Source organism: Olea europaea, unplaced genomic scaffold (assembly GCF_002742605.1).
Source record: "Olea europaea var. sylvestris unplaced genomic scaffold, O_europaea_v1 scaffold116, whole genome shotgun sequence".
In the NCBI taxonomy this organism is placed as follows: domain Eukaryota; kingdom Viridiplantae; phylum Streptophyta; class Magnoliopsida; order Lamiales; family Oleaceae; genus Olea; species Olea europaea.
The window spans coordinates 334,275-357,173 of NW_019229002.1; the positions used below are offsets into that span (position 1 = coordinate 334,275).

The window sequence follows — 22,899 nt, forward strand, 5'->3', positions numbered from 1 at the left end:
TAGTAGGGCTAAATAGCCTTACTCTTTAAAGTATGCACACTTTAAGCTATTTTTAGAAAATCTCTACATTCTACTAGAAAATGGGGGAGTATTGGTGGATAATGAAGTTTCCAAAAGCTAAATATTTCTTTTGGATTATTAGAAGAATGAAGCCTTCATTTTTGAAAAAGACTTCCACAATTTCCACAATAAAAGATAAGAAAAAATCTCAACATCCAATGAAATAAATTTTCCAGTTTCATAGTCAAACATAGTTTGTTTTATTTTTGGAAAAAGTGAAGATCGTAATGGTGTGATGAGCTCCACTCCCTTGAGATAAAACCCAAACCAACACGTCAACCATAAATTACTTTGTACACTTATCTTACTACCTTATACACTTATCTTGCCTAAGCTTTCATTATGTGTATATATATATATATATATATCCACACACACTTACACTCAAATCAAACTCGTCATTACCAGCCCAATCCCAATTATCTTTATGCATTTCAAATTAGCCATGGGAAAGAATGTCATCTTTATGTTGCTGGCAATGGTCTACTTGCTTATCAACATTGTTACATCTCTAAATAGCTCCACTGATGAGTATGTTCTTCTAGCTTTCAAAGATCAAATAACTTCTGATCCAAATAATATCTTGACAAAAAATTGGTCACAAGGAACCTCGTTCTGCAATTGGATTGGCATTACTTGTGGTAGAAGACATCAAAGAGTTAGGGTATTGAATCTAGCAGATATGGGTCTAGGAGGTACTATTGCTAAAGAAATTGGTGAACTCTCTTTTTTGAGATCCTTAATTATTAGCAATAACAATTTTCATGGGTTTATCCCTAATGAAATTGGTAAGCTCAGCCAGCTTCAAGAAAAAGAGATGCAACACAATAAGCTAACTGGTTCTATTCCACCAACTTTTGAATTTCTTGAAAATCTATTGACGTTAAATATCTCCCATAATGGACTCACCGGAAATATTCCTAACAGGATTTTCAACCTCACTTCTTTGATTGAAATTAGTTTTGGAAACAATAGTCTCTCAGGAAGTCTACCTATGGATATTTGCTTCAATCATCCAAAGCTAGAGAGGCTAAGGATTTCAATGAATCAATTGACCGGCAACATTCCTCCAAGCTTGGGAGCTTGCATGAATCTAAAACTACTTTCTCTGTCATACAATAATTTTGCCGGAAGCATTCCAATGGAAATCGGGAAGTTGTCAAAGCTACAAGTTCTCTATCTCGGAGGAAATAATTTGGCAGGTAAGTTTAAAGGGCTGTTCACATACATATCTTCCACTTCACTAGATAAAGTAATACAAAAATTTTGACAATTGACAAGAATTGTTGTCCCTTCACATCATAAAACATCTCTTACATGCATAGTGATATGCATGTTGATGGCCATGGAGTATGTCCTTTTACATAGCTTCACTAAAAGTTATGTGCATAATAATCCCTAAAACCTCAATTGTGCATTTTGAAAGATGTGTTCCAATATCCATAGCATTTTCCAATAAGTATTAGAAATACATTGTAATAACATCAAGTCCAACATACCCAATCAACTTTTTTATGAGATGGATACTGCTAGTGGCTAGCCACATTATAATGTTTAGTCAGTGTTTTATAATCCTTTCATTATTAATGGCATGTAGTGATTTTTTTATTTTTTTTATTTGTTAGTTTGAGGGAATAGGATAAGAAATTTTAGTTACGAAGGTACTAAATTTAAAATGGTCATAGATTGAAACAATATTCATGCTGCTAGAAAATCCAAAAGAGCTTTAAGTGACCATCTAGACATTTTAAACTCTTTTGACAAATATATTTCCGTATGTATAGCATTTTCCAAATAATTATTAGACATACATCATGTAACAATAACTTGTTCCTAATTTTCAAAATTAAAAGTAGTTGGTACTTCTTCTCTTTCATTAGATCTATTTGTGTTAACTTAGCACTTGATATTTTAAAATCCACAAGTTTTGTAAATGGATTGACAGTAAATATACGAAATGAAATTTTGGAAACCTATCAGCACTTGTATATTTAGATTTGTAGCACAACGGTTTCAATGGTATGTATTAAGATCTTCTAAACTTATTTTATACATTTCAATGTTATAAGAATCATTAAGTGTAGCTAGACGTCAAAGCTAAGCTTCAAGTTATTATGAGCCTAAACGGGCTAGGCAGCAAGGCCTTGCTTCGTGCCTAGAATATTGGTTAAACTTATTTGTTTTCCTAATAAAAAATTTATAATAAAGCTTAAAAAAATTGTCAAACATAACAAAAAATTTTATGCTGATGGAAAGTCTAAATGAACTTTAGGTTACCATGCACCTAGGCATTTTACGCACTGTTGACAAATAATTTTCAACATGTATGCATTTTCCAAATAATGATTAGAAATACATTATGAAACAATAACTTCATGGGTACTTAATTATCAATTTTTGGTACTTCATCTTTCATTTGTTGTATTTTGTGTTAATTCAACATGCTATATTTTAAAATCTACATATTTAAATGGATTGAAAAAGAAAAAAAAAATTGAAAAATATCAGCACTTGTATTACTAAATTTGAGGCCCAACGGTTTCAATGGTACGCACATAGGTCTTCGAAATAGTATTATATTAAATTCAATGTTGTAAAAAGTGTAAAATATGACTTGACGTCAAGGTTAAGCTCAGGAGTTCTACTAGCCTAAACGAGCTAGGCATACAAAAGTGTACTGTGTAGGCTAGGTGATAGGGCAAGCTTCGTGCCTAATTGCACCTTTAGAACACTTAATAAATCTATTTCGATTTTTTTATTTAGTTTCATGACAAAGATTTATATCAAATTCTAAATTTAAAATTTTCTTATACAAAAAAGATTTTTTTGTCGGTGGAAAATCAAAATGAACTTCAGGTAACCACCTAAGCATTTTACACTGTTTTTCACAAAAGTTTTTCAAAATTATGCCATCTACCAAACATTTATTAGAAATAATGGGTACTTAATTATCGAATTCAAACTAGTAGGTACTTCTCTTTCATTAGATCTATTTTGTGTTAATTTAACATTTGATATTTTAAAATCTGTATGTCTAAATGGATTGACAGGAAATATTTCAAATGAAATTGGAAACCTATCAGCAATTGAAGATCTAGAATTGCTCTCCAACAATTTGAATGGTATGTAACTACATCTCTTAAACTTATGCTATATATTAAATCGAGTGTTTTAAAAATCATAAAGCTTGAAAAAACGTCAAGGCTAACCTTGTAGCTTTTACGAGCCTAAGTGGGCTTGTATATAAAATCGTAAAGTGTGGTTTGGTGGCAAGGCTCGGCTTCATGCTTAGACGCTCTTTTAAAAACACTAACTAAAACTATTCAATTTGTTTATTTAGTGTCTTGACAAAGATTTATACCAAGATTCTAAATTTAAAATTTTTGTATATGACAGATTTTTATTCTGGTGGAAAATCTAAACGAACATTGGGTTTCCACCTATGCATTTTACATTCTTTTGGCAAATGTTTTTCGAAATGTGTGGTATCTTCCAAATATTCTTTAGAAACACAACATGATCACATCGAATCCTAAGTACCCAACATGCTTATACTTGCTAAACTTTTCAGTATTAATTGAATTTAGTTTTTTTATTCTTAATTTCTTAGATTGATGACCTAGAAATCATTATCAGTTATGAAAACTTTAAATTTAAAATGGTCACCTTTAACAAAGATTTTTATGCTGATGGGAATCAAGATGAACTTTAGGCTATCTCTTAGTCATTTTACAATCTTTTGACAAATAATTTTAAGCATGTTTGACATTTTTCAAATAATTATTAGAAATATATTATGCGACAATAACTTCATAATTACTCAGTCATCAACTTCAAATTAGTTGGTACTCCCCCTACTCCCTAAGATCTATTTTGTGTCAATTTAACATTTGATGAAACTTTAGGTTTTCACCTATGCATTTTACACTCTTTTGACAAATTATTTTCAAAATATGTGGTATTTTTCATGTAATTATTAAAACTACAGCATAATTAGTTTGAATCCAAATTACCCAATTTGCTTGAGATGAAGATCGATAATACTAGCGGCTAGCTTCATTATAATGTTTTAGTGCCTAGGATGCAATTTAGTTATGAAAACTCTCTATTTAAATGGTCACCTAACCTTTAACAAAGATATATATGCTGATGGAAAATCTAAATGAGCCTTATGCTACCACATAGTCACTTTATAGTCTTTTGACATGTTTTTCAGCATTTATGGCATTTTTCAAATAATTAGTAAAAATATATCATACAAAAATAACTTATAGTTACCTAATACTCAACTTCAAATTAGTTGGTACATCATGTCTTTCATAAGATCTTTTTGGATATAAAAAAATAAAAAATAAAAAAAAATATTTTGAAAGCGGAAATTCAGGCCATGCATATTTCAAAAGACTGTCTAAGATTTAAAATTGTAAGTTATGCACGCTTTAAGCTTTTTTCATTCTTAAGAAAATCTCTGCATTCTACTAGAAAATAGGGGAGTATTGGTGGGCAACGAAGTCTCCAAAAGCTAATTATTTCTTTTGGATTATTAGAAGAATGAAACCTTCATTTGTGGAAAAACTTCCACAATTTCCACAATGAAAGATAAGGAAAAATGATGACATCCAATGGAATAAATTTTCCAGTTTCATAGTCAAGCAAAGTTTGTTTTATTTTTGGAAAAAAGTGACATTCATAATGGTGTGATGAGCGCCGCTCCCCTGAGATAAAACCCCAATCAACACATTAACCATAAATTACCACATCGAGTCAGAAACATTCTTTGGACGTTATTAATCTATTACAATTCATTTATTTCAATAATATCTTACTTTTCATTTAACAATATTGAAAATTACTGGGAACGCTCTGATACCACTTGAAAAATATCTAGGAACACTCTACAGCCACTTGAAAGTTCACGGGAACATGTTGCTATGTCAAATTCAAATTTTAAGCTTTACCAAGTTTATGTTCCAATTAATCAATTCGACCTTACGTGCGGAATTAACACAATTAATAGGAACAAGTCACTGATTAATTGGTTGTCTAGGTGATTAATCATACAATCCAATTTCCCTAAGTTTAAATGCCGCAATAATAAGATGGAAAGCAATTAAATCAACAGACAATATGATGACGAAGAAACCCAACGTGTGTAAAACTCTGGGACCATGCTAGTAAGTTCCAATATACCAAATCAGTCAGTACAAGTTCTGCCAAACTTCATACCTAGTCAGGACCTACTGTTCCAATCTCACGGTCTACTGTCGTAGATGCTACTAGTCTCCTGCTAGCTTTCTGATCTACCTCCTGCAACCCAATCTACTGTCCAATACATCTTCATGGTCTTTAGCTACTTGTATCACCAAGTGGAATTCCAAAAACCTCCTGTTCTTGTCCAGTTCCTGTGCTTGTCATCCACCTCTCTTAATCCTCTAATGAGAGAGTCTCTTCCTCAACAGATAAAGAAGTCCAGGTGTTTTGTCTTCACAAACTTTGATGTTTTCCCCAACAATAGATTGCCCGGATCACAAGGTGTTTATGGATGAATTCCTTGTTCAGTCCTGCCTTGGATCACTTGAGAGAATAATAGAAGAATGATATCAATGTTTAGCACAATGTGGCGATCTCCTTTTCACGTCCAAGACATGTTCTATTTATACTTGGGGGTAATTAAGTGTCTTGGACCGTTTAAAACTCTCCAAAATGCGACCTTAGAACTGGTAGGGTAACACTATCGTTCGAGTGACAATTGAGCGGTGAGCGAGCGGCGTGACTTCGCTCGAGCGAAGTCTGGGCAAAGAGCGAGCGACAAGCATTCTGCTTTTCTCGCTCGAGCGATGGTCAGGCGAGCAGCTACCGAACTTTCGATGTCTTGTCCTCCATTTTGACCTAACACTCAAACCCTAGTCCCTACTATCTAACTTTACTAAATTGCACCTTAAGTCACTGACTTTTATAGCATTGTACAATTGAGTCCCTGACTTTTACAAATTTACAATTTAGTCCTTTCGTCCACAGAATTGCCAATTACACTTTTAGACATAAAAAATATCTAATAAATACTACAAAATCCTTATCATGTATGAATTTTGTGCTATTAATTCTCAATAACTTAAAATTCACACTAATCTAGACTCAATGAAGTTTGACTTGATGAATCTTGACATACATAAATCTAGAGTTATTATAGATAAATTTATTTCATGTATCTTGAAGTTTTAATAGGATTTTAAATTCATTATTAATAATTAATTTTCATGTACCAAATGTAGTATAAAATGTTTGCTCGTTTGTAATACTTCATCATTTCAAAAAAATTTAATCACAGAAGTTGAGTTTTGAGTGTACAATTTTATTCTCCTAAATTTATATCTTAAATTTTATTTTCTTTGGTTAGGTTGAGACTCATCAAATCCTCCCAACAAATTGGGGTCAAATATTACTTTTACAGCACTTGTAAATTATTTCAGTATAACGTGCAATGCACGTTCAACTTTGACTAGTATAGACCAAAAGTCATAAAATATACTATAAGATAAATTAAGCACTTCTAATAATGAATTTATAAGCATCGAGCTAAATAATTTTAGTTAAGTGTTCTTAATAACGAAAAAAACCATACTTCTGGATATCAAAAGATTAATTAAAAAATAAAAAAATCTTCTAAAAAGGGAAATTCAGGCCATGCGTATTTCATAAAACTTTCTGAGATTTGAACTTTTAAGTTATGCACACTTTAAGATTTTTTTTTTCCTTTAGAAAATCTTTGCACTATAAGAAAGTGGGGGAGTATTGGTGTACAATGAAATCTCCAAAAATTAATTATTTCTTTTGAATTATTAGAAGAGTGAAACCTTCATTTGTGGAAAAGCTTCCACAATTTCCACAATAAAAGATAAGGAAAATTCTCAACATCCAATGGAATACTTTTTCCAGTTTCATAATCAAGCATAGTTTATTTTATTTTTGGAAAAAATGAAGTTCATCATGGGGTGATGAGCACCACTCCCTTGAGATAAAACCTTAACCAACACGTTAACCATAAATTAACTTGTACACTTATCTTGCTTAAGCTTTAATTTTTTTTATACATAGCCACACACACACACACACACTCTCTCTCTCTCTCTCTCTCTCTCTCTCTCTCTCTTACACTTTCATCAAACTCGTCATTACCAACCCCCTCCCAATTATCTTTTTGCATTTCAAATTAGCCATGGGAAAGAATGTCATCTTTATGTCGTTGGCAATGGTCTACTTGCTTATCAACAATGCAACATCTCCAAATAGCTTTACTGATGAATATGCTCTTCTAGCTTTCAAATCTCAAATTACTTCCGATCCAAATAAAATTTTGACAAAAAATTGGTCACAACGAACCTCATTCTGCAATTGGATTGGCATTACTTGTGGCAGAAGACATCAAAGAGTTAGGGGATTGAATCTAGCAGATATGGGTCTAGGAGGTACTATTGCTAAAGAAATTGTGAACTCTCTTTTTTGAGATCCTTAATTATTAGCCATAATAATTTTCATGGGCTCATCCCTAATGAAATTGGTAAGCTAGCCAGCTTCAAGAAATAGAGATGCAGCACAATGAGCTAACTGGTTCTATTCCACCAACTTTTGAATTTCTTGAAAATCTATTGACGTTAAATATCTCCCATAACGGACTCACCGGAAATATTCCTAACAAGATTTTCAACCACACTTCTTTGATTGAAATTAGTTTTGGAAACAATAGTCTCTCAGGAAGTCTACCTATAGATATTTGCTTCAATCTTCCAAAGCTAGAGAGGCTAAGGATTTCAGTGAATCAATTGAGCGGTAACATTCCTCCAAGCTTGCGAGCTTGCATGAATCTTAAATTCCTTTCTCTGTCATAAAATAATTTTGCAGGAAGCATTCCAATGGAAATCGGGAAGTTGTCAAAGCTTCAAGTTCTCTATCTCGAAGAAAATAATTTGGCAGGCAAGTTTAAAGCGTTGTTCACATACATATCTCCCACTTCACTAGATAAAGTATTTCAAAAATTTTGACAAATGACAAGAATTGTTGTCTGCGTGTTGATGGCCATGGAGTATGTCCTTTTACATAGCTTCACTAAAAGTTATGTGCATAATAATCCCTAAAACCTCGATTGTGCATTTTGAAAAATGTGTTCCAGCATCCATAGCATTTTCCAATAAGTATTAGAAATACATCGTAATAACATCAAATCCAACATACCCAATCAGCTTTTTTATGAGATGGATACAGCCAGTAGCTAGCCACATTATAATAATTAGTCAGTATTTTATAATTTTTCATTATTAATCGGATGTAGTGATTTTTTTTTAATTTGTTAGTTTCAGGGCATATGATATGAAATTTTAGTTATGAAAACACTAAATTTAAAATGGTCATATATTGCAACTATATTTATGCTGCTAGAAAATCTAAATGAGCTTTAAGTGACCATCTAGACATTTTACACTCTTTTGACAAATATACATCGTATGTGTATCATTTTCCAAATAATTATTAGACATACATCATGTAACAATAACTTGCTCTTAATTTTTAAAATTAAAAGTAGTTGGTACCTCTTCTCTTTCATTAGATCTATTTTGTGTTAACTTAGCATTCGATATTTTAAAATCCACACATTTTTTAAGTGGATTGATAGTAAATATACCAAATGAAATTGGAAACCTATCAGCACTTGTATATTTAGATTTGTAACACAACTGTTTCAGTGGTATGTATCAAGATCTCCTAAACTTATTTTATACATTTCAATGTTATGAGAATCATTAAGTGTAGCTAGATGTCAAAGCTAAGCTTCAAGTTATTATGAGCCTAAATGGGCTAGGCGGCAAGGCCTTGCTTCTTGCCTAGAATATTGGTTAAATTTATTTTTTGTCCTAATAAAAAATTTATACTAAAGCTTAAAAAAAATTGTCGAATATAACAAAAAAATTTATGCTGATGGAAAATCTAAATGATCTTTAGGTTGCCATGCACCTAGGCATTTTACGCACTTTTAACAAATAATTTTCAACATGTTTTCATTTTCCAAATAATGATTAGAAATACATTATGAAACAACAACTTCATGGGTACTTAATTATCAATTGTTGGTACTTCGTCTTTCATTAGTTGTATTTTGTGTTAATTCAACATGCTATATTTTAAAATCTACATATTTAAATGGATTGAAAAAGAAAAAGAAATTGAAAAAGTATCAGCGCTTGTATTACAAGATTTGAGGCCCAATGGTTTCAATGGTATGTACGTAGGTCTTTGAAATAGTTTTATATTATATTCAATGTTGTAAAATGCGTAAAATATGACTTGACGCCAAGGTTAAGCTTCGGAGTTCTACTAGCCTAAATGAGCTAGGCATACAAAAGTGTACTGTGTAGGCTAGGTGATAGGGCAAGCTTCGTGCCTAAATGCACCTTTAGCACACTTATTAAATCTATTTCAATTTGTTTATTTAGTTTCATGATAAAGATTTATATCAAATTCTAAATCTAAAATTTTCTTACCCAAAAAATATTTTTTTGCCAGTGGAAAATCAAAATGAACTTCAGGTAACCACCTAGGCATTTTGCGCTGTTTTTCACAAAAGTTTTTCAAAATTATGCCATCTTCCAAACATTTATTAGAAATACATCATGCAGCAACAGTAACTCCATGGCTACTTAATTATCGAATTCAAACTAGTAGGTACTTCTTCTCTTTCATTAGATCTATTTTGTGTTAATTTAACATTTGATATTTTAAAATCTGTATGTCTAAATGGATTGACAGGAAATATTCCAAATGAAATTGGAAACCTATCAGCAATTGAAGATCTAGAAATGCTCTACAACAATTTGAGGGGTATGTAACTACATCTATTAAACTTATGCAATATATTGAGTGTTGTAAAACTCGTAAAGCTTGACAAAACGTCAAGGCTAACCTTTTAGCTTTTACGAGCCTCAATGGGCTTGTATATAAAAGCATAAAGTGTGGTTTGGTGGCAAGGCTCGGCTTCATGCTTAGACGCTCTTTTTAAGACACTAATTAAATCTATTCAATTTGTTTATTTAGTATCTTGACAAAGATTTATGCCAAGATTCTAAATTTAAAATTTTCGTATACAACAAATATTTTTATTCTAGTGGAAAATCTAAACGAACTTTGGGTTTCCAACCTATGCATTTGACACTCTTTTGGCAAATTATTTCAAGGTGTGGTATTTTCCAAATATTCTTTCGAAACACAGCATGATCACATCAAATCCTAAGTACCCAACATGCTTATACTTGCTAAACTTTTCAGTATTTATTGAATTTAGTTTTTTTATTCTTGATTTTTAGATTGACGACCTAGAATGCATTATCAGTTATTAAAACTTTAAATTTAAAATGGTCACCTTTAACAAATATTTTTATGCTGATGGGAATCAAGATGAACTTTAGGCTATCTCTTAGTCATTTTACAATCTTTTGACAAATAATTTTAAGCATGTTTGACATTTTTCAAATAATTATTAGAAATATATTATGCGACAATAACTTCATAGTTACTCAGTCATCAACTTCAAATTAGTTGGTACTCCCCCTGTTCCCTAAGATCTATTTTGTGTTAATTTAACATTTGATGAAACTTTAGGTTTCCACCTATGCATTTTACACTCTTTTGACAAATTGTTTTCAAAATATGTGGTATTTTTCATGTAATTATTAAAACTACAGGATAATTACTTCGAATCCAAATTACCCAATTTTCTTGAGATGAAGATCGATAATACTAGCGGCTAGCCTCATTATAATGTTTTAGTACCTAGGATGCAATTTAGTTAAGAAAACTCTCAATTTAAATGGTCACCTAACCTTTAACAAAGATATATATGCTGATGGAAAATCTAAATGAGCCTTATGCTACCACGTAGTCACTTTATACTCTTTTGACATGTTTTTCAGCATTTATGGCATTTTTCAAATAATTAGTAAAAATATATCATACAAAAATAACTTATAGTTACCTAATACTCAACTTCAAATTAGTTGGTACATCTTGTCTTTCATAAGATCTTTTTGGATATCAAAAAAACAATAAAAATAAAAAAAAAATCTTTTCAAAACAGAAATTCAGGCCATGCATATTTCAAAAGACTGTCTAAGATTTAAAATTGTAAGTTATGCACGCTTTAAGCATTTTTCATTCTTAAGAAAATCTCTGCATTCTACTAGAAAATGGGGGAGTATTGGTGTGCATTGAAGTCTCCAAAAGCTAATTATTTCTTTTGGATTATTAGAAGAATGAAACCTTCATTTGTGGAAAAACTTCCACAATTTCCACAATAAAAGATAACGAAAAATGACAACATCCAATGGAATAATTTTTCCAGTTTCATATTCAAGCAAAGTTTGTTTTATTTTTGGAAAAAAGTGAAATTCATAATGGTGTGATGAGCACCACTCCCTTGAGATAAAACCCCAATCAACACATTAACCATAAATTACCACATTGAGTCAGAAACATTCTTTGGACGTTATTAATCTATTACAATTCATTTATTTCAATAATATCTTACTTTTCGTTTAACAATATCTAATAAATACTACAAAATCCTTATCATGCATGAATTTCGTGCTTTTAGTTCTCAATAAATTAACATTCACACTAATCTGGACTCAATGAATCTTGACTTGATGAATGTTGACCTACATAAATTTAGAGTTATTATAGTTAAATTTATTTCATGTAACTTGAAATTTTAATAGGATTTTAAATTCATTATTAATAATTAATTTTTATATACCAAATGTAGTATAAAAAGGTTGCTCGTTTGTAGTACTTCATCATTTCAAAAAAAATTAAATAACAGAAGTTGAGTTTTGAGAGTACAATTTTCTTCACTTAAATTTATATTTTAAATTTTATTTTCTTTGGTTAGGTTGAGACTCATCAAATCCTCCCAACAAATTGGGGTGAAATATTACTTTTACAGCACATTTAATGTATTTCAGTATAACGTGCAACGCACATTCAACTTTGACTAGTACAGACCAAAAGTCATAAAATATATTAAAAGATATATTAAGCACTTCTAATAATGAATTTATAAGCATCAAGCTAAATAATTTTAGTTAGAACCGTGCTACAGAGCCCGGGATTTAATCCCGGGCTCCGATCCAGGGCCGAGGTGGAAACACCTCGACCGTTGATCACCTGCACTTGGGGAGCCCGCCATCACGATCGGGGGGACCTCGGCCCCCAGCTCCAAACTCAGGATTTTATCTCGAGAGGAGCAGCATTATTCTTTTAGTTAAGTGTTCATAATAACGAAAAAAAAAAACCTTACTTCTGGATATCAAAAGATTAATTAAAAAATAAAAAAATCATCAAAAAAGAGAAATTCAGGCCATGCATATTTCATAAAGCTGTCTAAGATTTAAACTTTTAAGTTAAGCACACTTTAAGATTTTATTTTATTTTTTTCCATAAGAAAATCTCTGCATTCTACAAGAAAGTGGGGGAGCATTGGTGGACAATGAAATCTCCAAAAATTAATTATTTCTTTTGGATTATTAGAAGAATGAAACCTTCATTTGTGGAAAAACATCCACAATTTCCACAATAAAAGATCAGGAAAATTCTCAACATCCAATGGAATACTTTTTCCAGTTTCATAGTCAAGCATATTTTATTTTATTTTTGGAAAAAATGAAGTTCATCATGGGGTGATGAGCAACACTCCCTCAAGATAAAACCTCTACCAACAGGTTAACCATAAATTAACTTGTACACCTTCTTGCTTAAGCTTTAATTTTTTTATATATATCCGTACACACATACACACACACACACACACACACTCTAACACTTACATCAAACCCATCATTACCAACCCCCTCCCAATTATCTTTTTGCATTTCAAATTAGCCATGGGAAGGAATGTCATCTTTATGTCGTTGGCAATGGTCTACTTGCTTATCAACATTGCTACATCTCTAAATAGCTCCACTGATGAATATGCTCTTCTAGCTTTCAAATCTCAAATTACTTCCAATCCAAATAAAATTTTGGCAAAAAATTGGTCACAAGGAACCTCGTTCTGCAATTTGGATTGGCATTACTTGTGGCAGGAGACATCAAAGAGTTAGGGGATTGAATCTAGTAGATATGGGTCTAGGAGGTACTATTGCTAAAGAAATTGGTGAACTCTCTTTTTTGAGATCCTTAATTATTAGCAATAATAATTTTCATGGGTTTATCTCTAATGAAATTGGTAAGCTCAGCCAGCTTCAAGAAATAGAGATGCAGCACAATGAGCTAACTGGTTATATTCCACCAACTTTTGAATTTCTTGAAAATCTATTGACGTTAAATATCTCCCATAATGGACTCTCCGGAAATATTCCTAACAAGATTTTCAACAACACTTCTTTAATTAAAAATAGTTTTGGAAACAATAGTCTCTCAAGAAGTCTACCTATGGATATTTGCTTCAATCTTCCAAAGCTAGAGAGGCTAAGGATTTCAGTGAATTAATTGAGTGGCAACATTCCTCCAAGCTTGGGAGCTTGCATGAATCTTAAACTACTTTCTCTGTCATACAATAATTTTGCAGGAAGCATTCCAATGGAAATCGGGAAGTTGTCAAAGCTTCAAGTTCTCTATCTCGGAGGAAATAATTTTGCAGGCAAGTTTAAAGCGTTGTTCACATATATATCTCTCACTTCACAAGATAAAGTATTCCAAAAATTTTGAATATTGACAAGAATTGTTGTCCCTTCACATCATAAAACATCTCTCACATGCAATAGTGATCTGCGTGTTGATGGCCATGGAGTATGTCCTTTTACATAGCTTCACTAAAAGTTATGTGCATACTAATCCCTAAAACCTCGATTGTGAATTTTGAAAAATGTGTTCCAGCATCCATAGCATTTTCCAATAAGTATTAGAAATACATCGTAACAACATACCCGATCAACATTTTTATGAGATGGATGTTGCTAGTGGCTAGCCACATTATAATGTTGACTCAGTATTTTATAATCTTTTTATTATTAATTGGATGTAGTGATTTTTTTTTTAAATTTGTTAGTTTGAGGGCATAGGATATGAAATTTTAGTTTTGAAAATTATAAATTTAAGATGGTCATACATTGCAACAATATTTATGCTGCTAGAAAAATCTAAATGAGCTTCAAGTAACCATCTAGACATTTTACACTCTTTTGACAAATATACTTCCGTATGTATAGTATTTTCCAAATAATTATTAGACGTACATCATGTTACAATAACTTATTCTTAATTTTCAAAATTAAAAGTAGCTATTACTTCTTCTCTTTGGTATGTATCAAGATCTCCTAAACTTATTTTATACATTTCATTGTTATAAGAATCTTTAAGTGTAGCTAGACGTCAAACCTAAGCTTCAAGTTATTATGAGCCTAAACGGGCTAGGCGGCAAGGCCTTGCTTCATGCCTAGAATATTGGTTAAATTTATTTGTTGTCCCAATAAAAGATTTATACTAAAGCTTAAAAAAAATTTGTCAAATATAACAAAAAAATTTATGCTGATGGAAAGTCTAAATGAACTTTAGGTTACCATGCACCTAGGCATTTTACACACTTTTGACAAATAATTTTCAACATGTATGCATTTTCCAAATAATGATTAGAAATACATTATGAAACAATAACTTCATGGGTACTTAATTATCAATTGTTGTTACTTAGTCTTTCATTAGTTTTATTTTGTGTTAATTCAACATGCTATATTTTAAAATCTATATTTAAATGGATTGAAAAAGAAAAAGAAATTGAAAAAAGTATTAGCACTTGTATTACTAGATTTGAGGCCAAACGCTTTCAACGGTACGTACATTGGTTTCAAAATAGTATTATATTAAATTCAGTGTTGTAAAAAGCATAAAATATGACTTGACGTCAAGGTTAAGCTTCGGAGTTCTACTAGCCTAAACAAGCTAGGCATACAAAAGTGTACTGTGTAGGCTAGGTGATAGGGCCAGCTTCGTGCCTAAATGCATCTTTAGAACACTTATTAAATCTATTTCGATTTGTTTATTTAGTTTCATGACAAACATTTATATCAAATTCTAAATTTAAAATTTTCGTATTCAAAAAAGATTTTTTTTTTTTTTTTTGCCAGTGGAAAATCAAAATGAACTTCAGGTAACCACCTAGGCATTTTACACTATTTTTCAAAAAAGTTTTTCAAAATTATGCCATCTTCCAAACATTTATTCGAAATGGGCCTTGCTATGGGTACATTATGGCATCCATAATGGATGACATAATGGACAAGTGGAGGCCCCCTATAGGAGGGGCGCCGGACTGGCATCCATAATGGACAAGTGGAGGCCCCCTATTGGAGGGGCGCCAGGCCCACCCGACACCCCTCCAATAGGGGGCCTTCACTTGTCCATTATGTCATCCATTATGGATGCCATAATGTACAAGGAGTTTAATCCATTCGAAATACATTATGCAACAGTAACTCCATGGGTGCTTAATTATTGAATTCAAACTGGTAGGTAGTTCTGCTCTTTCATTAGATCTATTTGTGTTAATTTAACATTTGATATTTTAAAATCTGTATGTCTAAATGGATTGACAGGAAATATTCCAAAAGAAATTGGAAACCTATCAGCAATTGAAGATCTAGATGTGGGGTCCGGCAATTTGAGTGGTATGTAACTACATCTGTTAAACTTATGCTATATATTAAATCGAGTGTTTTAAAAATCGTAAAGCTTGGCAAAACGTCAAGGCTAACCTTTTAGCTTTTACGAGCCTAAGTGGACTAGTATATAAAAGCGTAAAGTGTGGTTTGGTGGCAATGCTCGGCTTCATGCTTAGACGCTCTTTTTAAAACACTAATTAAATCTATTCAATGTTAGAATTTTACATAGTATAACTTTGTGAATGAAGTATAATTCTTATTGATGTTAATGGATGTGATACAGCCCTTTAATAATACAATGAGTGGTGTAAAATAGGAATATATCTAATCTAGGAATGCAAATCACTTAGAATAAAAATACTGTAATTGATAAGGAAAATAAATCTTTTAATTATGTAATACTCCCCCTCAAGTTGGAGCATGGAGATCCGTAATGCCCAACTTGCGAGTGAAATGATGGAAAAGATCCTTGCTGAGAGCCTTTGTGAAAATATCAGCCAATTGAACCTTGGCAGACACGCGAGTAGGAACAATGTCCAGAAAGATATTTTTCATGGATGTAGTGACAATCAATTTCAATATGTTTGGTGCGTTCATGAAACACTGGGTTATGTGAAATGTGGAGAACAGCCTCATTATCACAAAAAAGCATGATATGTTGCGAGTGTAAAACAGCAAGGTTATGTAAAAGAGACTTGAGCCAGACAAGTTCACATGTGGTTGTAGCCATTGCACGATACTCAGCTTCGGCAAAGGAGCGAGAAACAGTTGATTGTTTCTTTGTGCACCAAGAGATAGGACTTGTTTCAAGTGTGATGAAGAAACCAGTGGTGGAGCGACGAGTAGTAGGACAACTCGCCTAATCAGAATCAGAGTATGCGGTAAACCGAAAATCACACTGAGTAGAATAAAAAAGACCATGGGCTGGAGTGCCCTTCAAATATCGTAGAACATGGAGAGCAGCTCAATAATGAGGTTCTCGAGGACTTTGCATGAATTGGCTCAACATGTTGATCGAGAAGGAAATATCCAGACGAGTGATAGTGAGATATAGAAGGCGGCCCACCAACCGATGATATATGCTAGGATCAGAAAGCAAATCACCATCATCAGAAGTAAGTTTCAAATTTTGATCCATAGGAAAGGGAGCTGGCCGGGATCCTAAATTGCTAGAATCTACAAGAATGTCCAATGTATTCTTCCTTTGGTTGACAAAAATTCCAGACGAAGATCGAGTGACTTCAAGACCAAGGAAATATTTCATTTTACCCAAATCCTTGATTTTAAAACAGTCATCAAGGGATTTTTTGAGAATAGTTATGGCTGAGAGATCATTGCCTGCAACCAAGATGTCATCAACATAAACGAGAACCAAAATTAGAGATGAGCCAATAGTCCGAATAAAAAGTGAGTGGTCAGGAGCAGACTGTGTAAAACCATCAGATAATAAGACAAAGGAAGCTTCGAGTACCAATTTCGAGAGGCCTGCTTAAGATAGAGAGACTTAAGTAAACAGTAAACACGAGTCTATCCCTATTGACCATACCCGAGAGGAAGTGTCATATAGACCTTCTCTTCCAAATCATCATGAAGAAGTGAATTATTAACGTCAAGTTGGTGAAGATACCAATTGCGGGCTACTGCAATAGTAACAAATTTAGCCACTGGAGCAAAAGTGTCATGGGAATCAAGACTCTCTACATGAGTATAGCCCTTAGCCACCAACTGAGCCTTATGTCATTCAATGGAACCATCCGCATGGAGCTTTGTTTTAAAGACCCACTTACAACCAATAGGCTTATTGTCAGGAGGAAGGGGTGTAAGAGTCCAAGTATTATTAGCTTCAAGGGCTCGAATCTTAGTCTGCATCGTATCATGCCAATGGAGATGCTGAACAGCTTGAGAATATTGAGTAGGATCAGAGGATTTCGATAAAGCAGACAAAAAAGTGAAATTGTCGGGGAAAAATTTATGATATGAAATAAAATGAGATAAGGGATGAGCCGTACCTGAATATGCATCAAGGTCAATAGGAGTCATTACGGAAGAAGACGATGGTAGCGTAGGGCAAATATAGTCAACTAGATGAGGGGGACGTTGTATAGTACGTCGAGGGTGAGTGGGGAAAGAAGAGGACTCAGAGAGTGGAGGAGGAGGGGATGATGTTGGCAAAAGAGGAGGGGATGATGCTGGTGAAAGATGAGGGGATGGTGCTGGTGGAAGAGAAGGATCAGTGATAGTAAGAGGCAAGACTAGGGATGACGGGGAACGTTGGGGTTGTAGTTTGAAAGGGAAAACATGTTCGATAAAAGTGATGTCCCTAGATATGGTAATTTTCTTGTCCTCTAAGTCATAAACTCGGTATGCGCTATGAGTAGGTGGATGTCCTAGGAAGACACAAGGACGAGCACGGGAATGGAACTTATCACGGTGAGCAAAAGGGGTGTGGGTATAGCAAAGGCAACCGAACACCCGTAAATGATCATAACGAGATGGGGTGTGATAAAGGCGCTCAAAGGGAGAAATATGTTGGAGAGAGGATGATGGAATGCGATTGATAAGATATATGGCTGTGAGAACACATTCACCCCAAACGGAGAGAGGAAGGTTTGCTTGAAAGCGGAGACATTGAGCTACATTTAATATGTGGCGGTGTTTGCGCTCAGCAATACCATTCTATTGTGGTGTTTCCACGCAAGTATGTTCATGAATTGTACCTTGCTCAGAGAAAAAATTCTAAATAGTACGAGCAAGGAATTCTTGACCATTATCGGTGCCTATGTGATGTATCTTAGAATTAAATTGGGTATGGATCATAGAAAAGAATGCACGGATACAAGCCAAGGTTTCAGATTTGAAGCACATTAAGTATACCCATGTGGCCCGACTGTATTCATCCACTATGGTCAAAAAAATAATGTGCACCTGTAAGAGAGGCAGTGTGATAAGTCCCCCAAATGTCACAGAAAATGTGATCGAAAGGCATCAAACTTTTAATAGGAATTGATTGAAAAGGTAACCGAGTATGTTTTCGATGAATACATATGTCACAATGAGCAATATGTTGAGGAAGAGGACTAAAACAAGGAATATTTTGTAACGAGGGGTGACCCAAATGTTGATGCCATGTGTCAAAAGAGATAGGGCTAGATTCTTGGAGAGTGGTGACTGGGGCATGCTTGAAGTAGTATAATCCATTACACTCTTCACCCACACCAATTACCATCTTCGTGGTTAGGTCGTAAAATGCACAGAAAATGGGGAAAAAGGTCACGGCACAATTAAGAGATTTAGTTAGTGGACTGACAGATAATAAAATAAATTTAAAATCAGGAACCGATAAAACATTCGAGAGAGTTAAATTAGGAGTTAAAGGGAAATCACCTATAGAATAAATGGGGGCATGTGCACCTGTAGGTAAAGAAACAAAAGGGGGGCAAGTAGATGATTTTAAATTGGTGAGTGCAATATGATGGGTGGCACCACTATCTATTACCCAGGGGGACGGGATTTGGGAAAAACTGGAAGGGGAATTGGGGGAAAAATTGGACGGAGGGCGGGACTCACCTACAAATGCCATGGAAGTGGGTTTTAATGGCTCCAATAATTGGTTGTATTGCTCGGTAGAGAGAGCCGGGGCAACGCTCACAGTGGAGGAACATTGATCGACGATGACACAGCCCATATCTTGCAGCCGCCACCTGTTTAGTTCCAATTCCTTCCTTGCTTTGATTTTCTGTGGGAATTATATGTATACAAGTCAACTTTACAGCCCACTAATCCACTCCCTAGCAGCCGCTGACTTTGTTAATTACGCAGTTCAATTTCCAGCCTCCTCAATCTGCCGTTTTCTGTGTGTCCAATACATTCAATTCAACCCCAGCAAAAGCTACCGCCTTTCTGTTGGTATGTATATATGATTCTCAATTCTCTCCCAGGCAGCCCTTTTTGTATATATAGATTCCTCTTCTTTGGCCGCCAATTTTATTATACTCCACTTCAAATTATAACCAGCAGCCTTTGCCTTTTTCTGTCCAAAATGCGGCCGACTTTGTGTTCCAATTCCAGCAGCCGATTTTTTTTTATTCAGCAGCCCAATTTCTTTAATTCCAGCTGGTGCACTTGCTGGCACAGATCGGTCATTCCCGATGCTCTGATACCATGTTAGAATTTTACACAGTATAATTTTGTGAATGAAGTATAATTCTCATTGATGTTAATGGACGTGATACAGCCCTTTAATAATACAATGAGTGGTGTAAAATAGGAATATATCTAATCTAGGAATGCAAATCACTTAGAATAAATGTAATTGAAAAGGAAAATAGATCTTCTAATTATGCAATCCAATTTGTTTATTTAGTGTCTTGACAAAGATTTATACCAAGATTCTAAATTTAAAATTTTCGTATACAACAAAGATTTTTATTCTGGCAGAAAATCTAAACGAACTTTGGGTTTCCACCTATGCATTTTACACTCTTTTGGCAATGTTTTTCGAAATGTGTGGTATTTTCCAAATATTTATTAGAAACACAGCATAATCACATCAAATCTTAAGGACCCAACATGCTTATACTTGCTAAACTTTTCAGTATTAATTGAATTTAGTTTTTTTTATTCTTAATTTCTTAGATTGAGGACCTAGAATGCATTATCAGTTATGAAAACTTTAAATTTAAAATGGTCACCTTTAACAAAGATTTTTTATGAAACTTTTTCTTCCATAAGATCTATTTTTTGTTAATTTGACATTTTATGAAACTTTAGGTTTCCACCTATGCATTTTACACTCTTTTGACAAATTGTTTTCAAAATATGTGGTATTTTTCATGTAATTATTAAAACTACAGCATAATTACTTCGAATCCAGATGAAGATGGATAATACTAGTGGCTAGTTTCATTATATCGTTTTAGTACCTAGGATGAAATTTAGTTATGAAAACTCTCAATTTAAATGGTCACCTAACCTTTAACAAAGATATATATGCTGATGGAAAATCTAAACGAGCCTTATGCAGTTATGCTACCACCTAGTCACTTTATACTCTTTTGACATGTTTTTCAGCATTTATGGCATTTTTCAAATAATTAGTAAAAATATATCATACAAAAATAACTTATAGTTACCTAATAATCAACTTCAAATTAATTGGCACATCATGTCTTTCGTAAGATCTTTTTGTGTGTTAATATAACATTTGATGAACTTTAGGTTTTCACTTATGCATATTACACTCTGCTGACAAATGTACACAAAATGCATGGTATTTTCCAAATAATTACTAGAAACACAACATAATTACATCAAATCCAAAGTACCAAATATGATTGGGATAAAGATGAATACTGCTTGTGGCTAGCCTCATTATAATTTTTAGCTAATACTTGTTAATCTTTTCAATGTTAATTAATTTTTTTCTTAAAAATTATTTAGTTTGAGGACCTATGATGCAATTTAACTTACAAAAACTATAAATTTAAAAGGTCGCCTGTAACAAAGATTTTTATGCTGATGGAAAATCTAAATGGACTTTAGGGTTTAGGCTACTACCTAGGCATTTTACTCTCTTTTGACAAATGTTTTTCAGCATGTATGGCTTATTTCAAAAATTATTATAAATGTATCATGCAACAATCACTTTATTGTTACTTAATCACCATCTTCAAATTAGTTTGTAGTTCCTCTCTTTCATAAGAGCTATTCTATGTTAATTGAACATTTTATATATCAAATTCTATATGTTTAAATGGATTGACACAAAATTTTCCAAATGAAATTGGAAACCTATTAGTACTTGTATATATAGATTTGAGACGCAATGGTTTCATGGGTTCGTATCTAGATCTCCTACATTTATTTTATATATTTAATTCAATATTTTAAAAAGTGTAAAGCATGGCTAAGTGTCAAGACCTAGCTTTATGCTTTTACGAGCCTAAATCGGCTAGGCGTAAAAACCATAAAGTATGGCGATCATGCACCAAGGTCCATTTTCATTAATTACCAGAAATACAAACATAAAATCCTATGTACCCAATCAACATGGGATGAAGAAGGATACCGCTAGCGGCTAGCCTCATTATAATGTTTAGTCAGTATTTTATAATCTTTTCATTTTTAATTGGATTAATTTTTTTATTTTGGTAGTTTAAGGACCTAGGATTTAATTTTATTATGATTAATGATTTGGTGTTTCTCTGTTAGCAGCAAAGATGAGCTTTGTACTTTGGAGTATTTCGATTAAAACATTATAAAAATTGTGAGAGTTTATATTTTACTATTTTTTTCACATGAAATGCTTTTCTATGGAATTAACAGATTGTGGACCTAGATCAATTATTTTGCATTCGATTGTGGATCAACCAATTATTGATTTCCTACATTCACAGACATTTTAAGAATTAACACCCTTTTAGGTTTATTCTTTATTATTGTATATTGTTCCTATCGCGTGCATCACCTTGTCTACTAAATAATTAAATATTCTTAATTAACTTTTACATTTGTCATTCTAGAATCATTCTTATTTTAACAATATATTTGAATTTTATATTTTGATTATATTTAATCTTTACAATTTTAGTATTATTAGTTGATATGAAATTTTAAATATTTTACCTAATAGCCTAAACTGTATTTACAGGAAGCATTCCATATGAAATCGGAAACTCATTAGCACTTCAATATTTATACTTGGATTCTAATATCTTAACAGGTACCTATCTACAACTCATTAGTACTTTTGGTATTCATTATTTTCTGTTGACAAACATCACACTACAGGTATAATTCCGCCTTCAATTGGCAATTTATCAAATTTAAAGGAATTGTCTATGTTCAATAACAGTCTTCACGGTCAAATACCTGAAATTGGTAATTTGAGCAACTTGTATTGGTTAAACATTGGAAGCAATGAATTGACCGGAAGAATTCCTGACACATTGGGTCAATTAAGAAAATTGCAAAAGCTGATACTCAGTCTCAATAAACTACAGGGTCAGTATCTGCCAACCTTTGCAATTTGTTACATCTGTATTATCTTGATTTGAGAAATAATCAACTTTCTCAACAGTTGCCAAAGTGTTTAGGAAATCTTACATCTTTACGAGAAATTTATTTGGCTTACAACTCA

At 32.9% G+C, this 22,899-nt stretch overlaps 2 protein-coding genes across 2 annotated transcripts; both read left to right on the plus strand.

Moving 5' to 3' along the window:
* The first annotated feature begins 505 nt into the window (after nucleotides 1-505).
* On the plus strand, nucleotides 506-5,606 carry LOC111373751 (receptor-like protein kinase). The gene is made up of 4 exons (XM_022996316.1): nucleotides 506-1,262; nucleotides 3,111-3,182; nucleotides 3,457-3,545; nucleotides 5,352-5,606. Exons 1-4 carry the CDS (start codon nucleotides 506-508, stop codon nucleotides 5,604-5,606), a joined length of 1,173 nt encoding a protein of 390 aa, XP_022852084.1.
* Nucleotides 5,607-7,276: 1,670 nt separating this feature from the next.
* LOC111373752 (LRR receptor-like serine/threonine-protein kinase EFR) lies at nucleotides 7,277-10,108 on the plus strand. Its single transcript, XM_022996317.1, has 5 exons — nucleotides 7,277-7,526; nucleotides 7,624-7,887; nucleotides 7,960-8,031; nucleotides 9,859-9,930; nucleotides 10,020-10,108. The coding sequence occupies exons 1-5, from the start codon at nucleotides 7,277-7,279 to the stop codon at nucleotides 10,106-10,108; spliced, it is 747 nt and encodes a 248-aa protein (XP_022852085.1).
* Nucleotides 10,109-22,899: the final 12,791 nt, after the last annotated feature.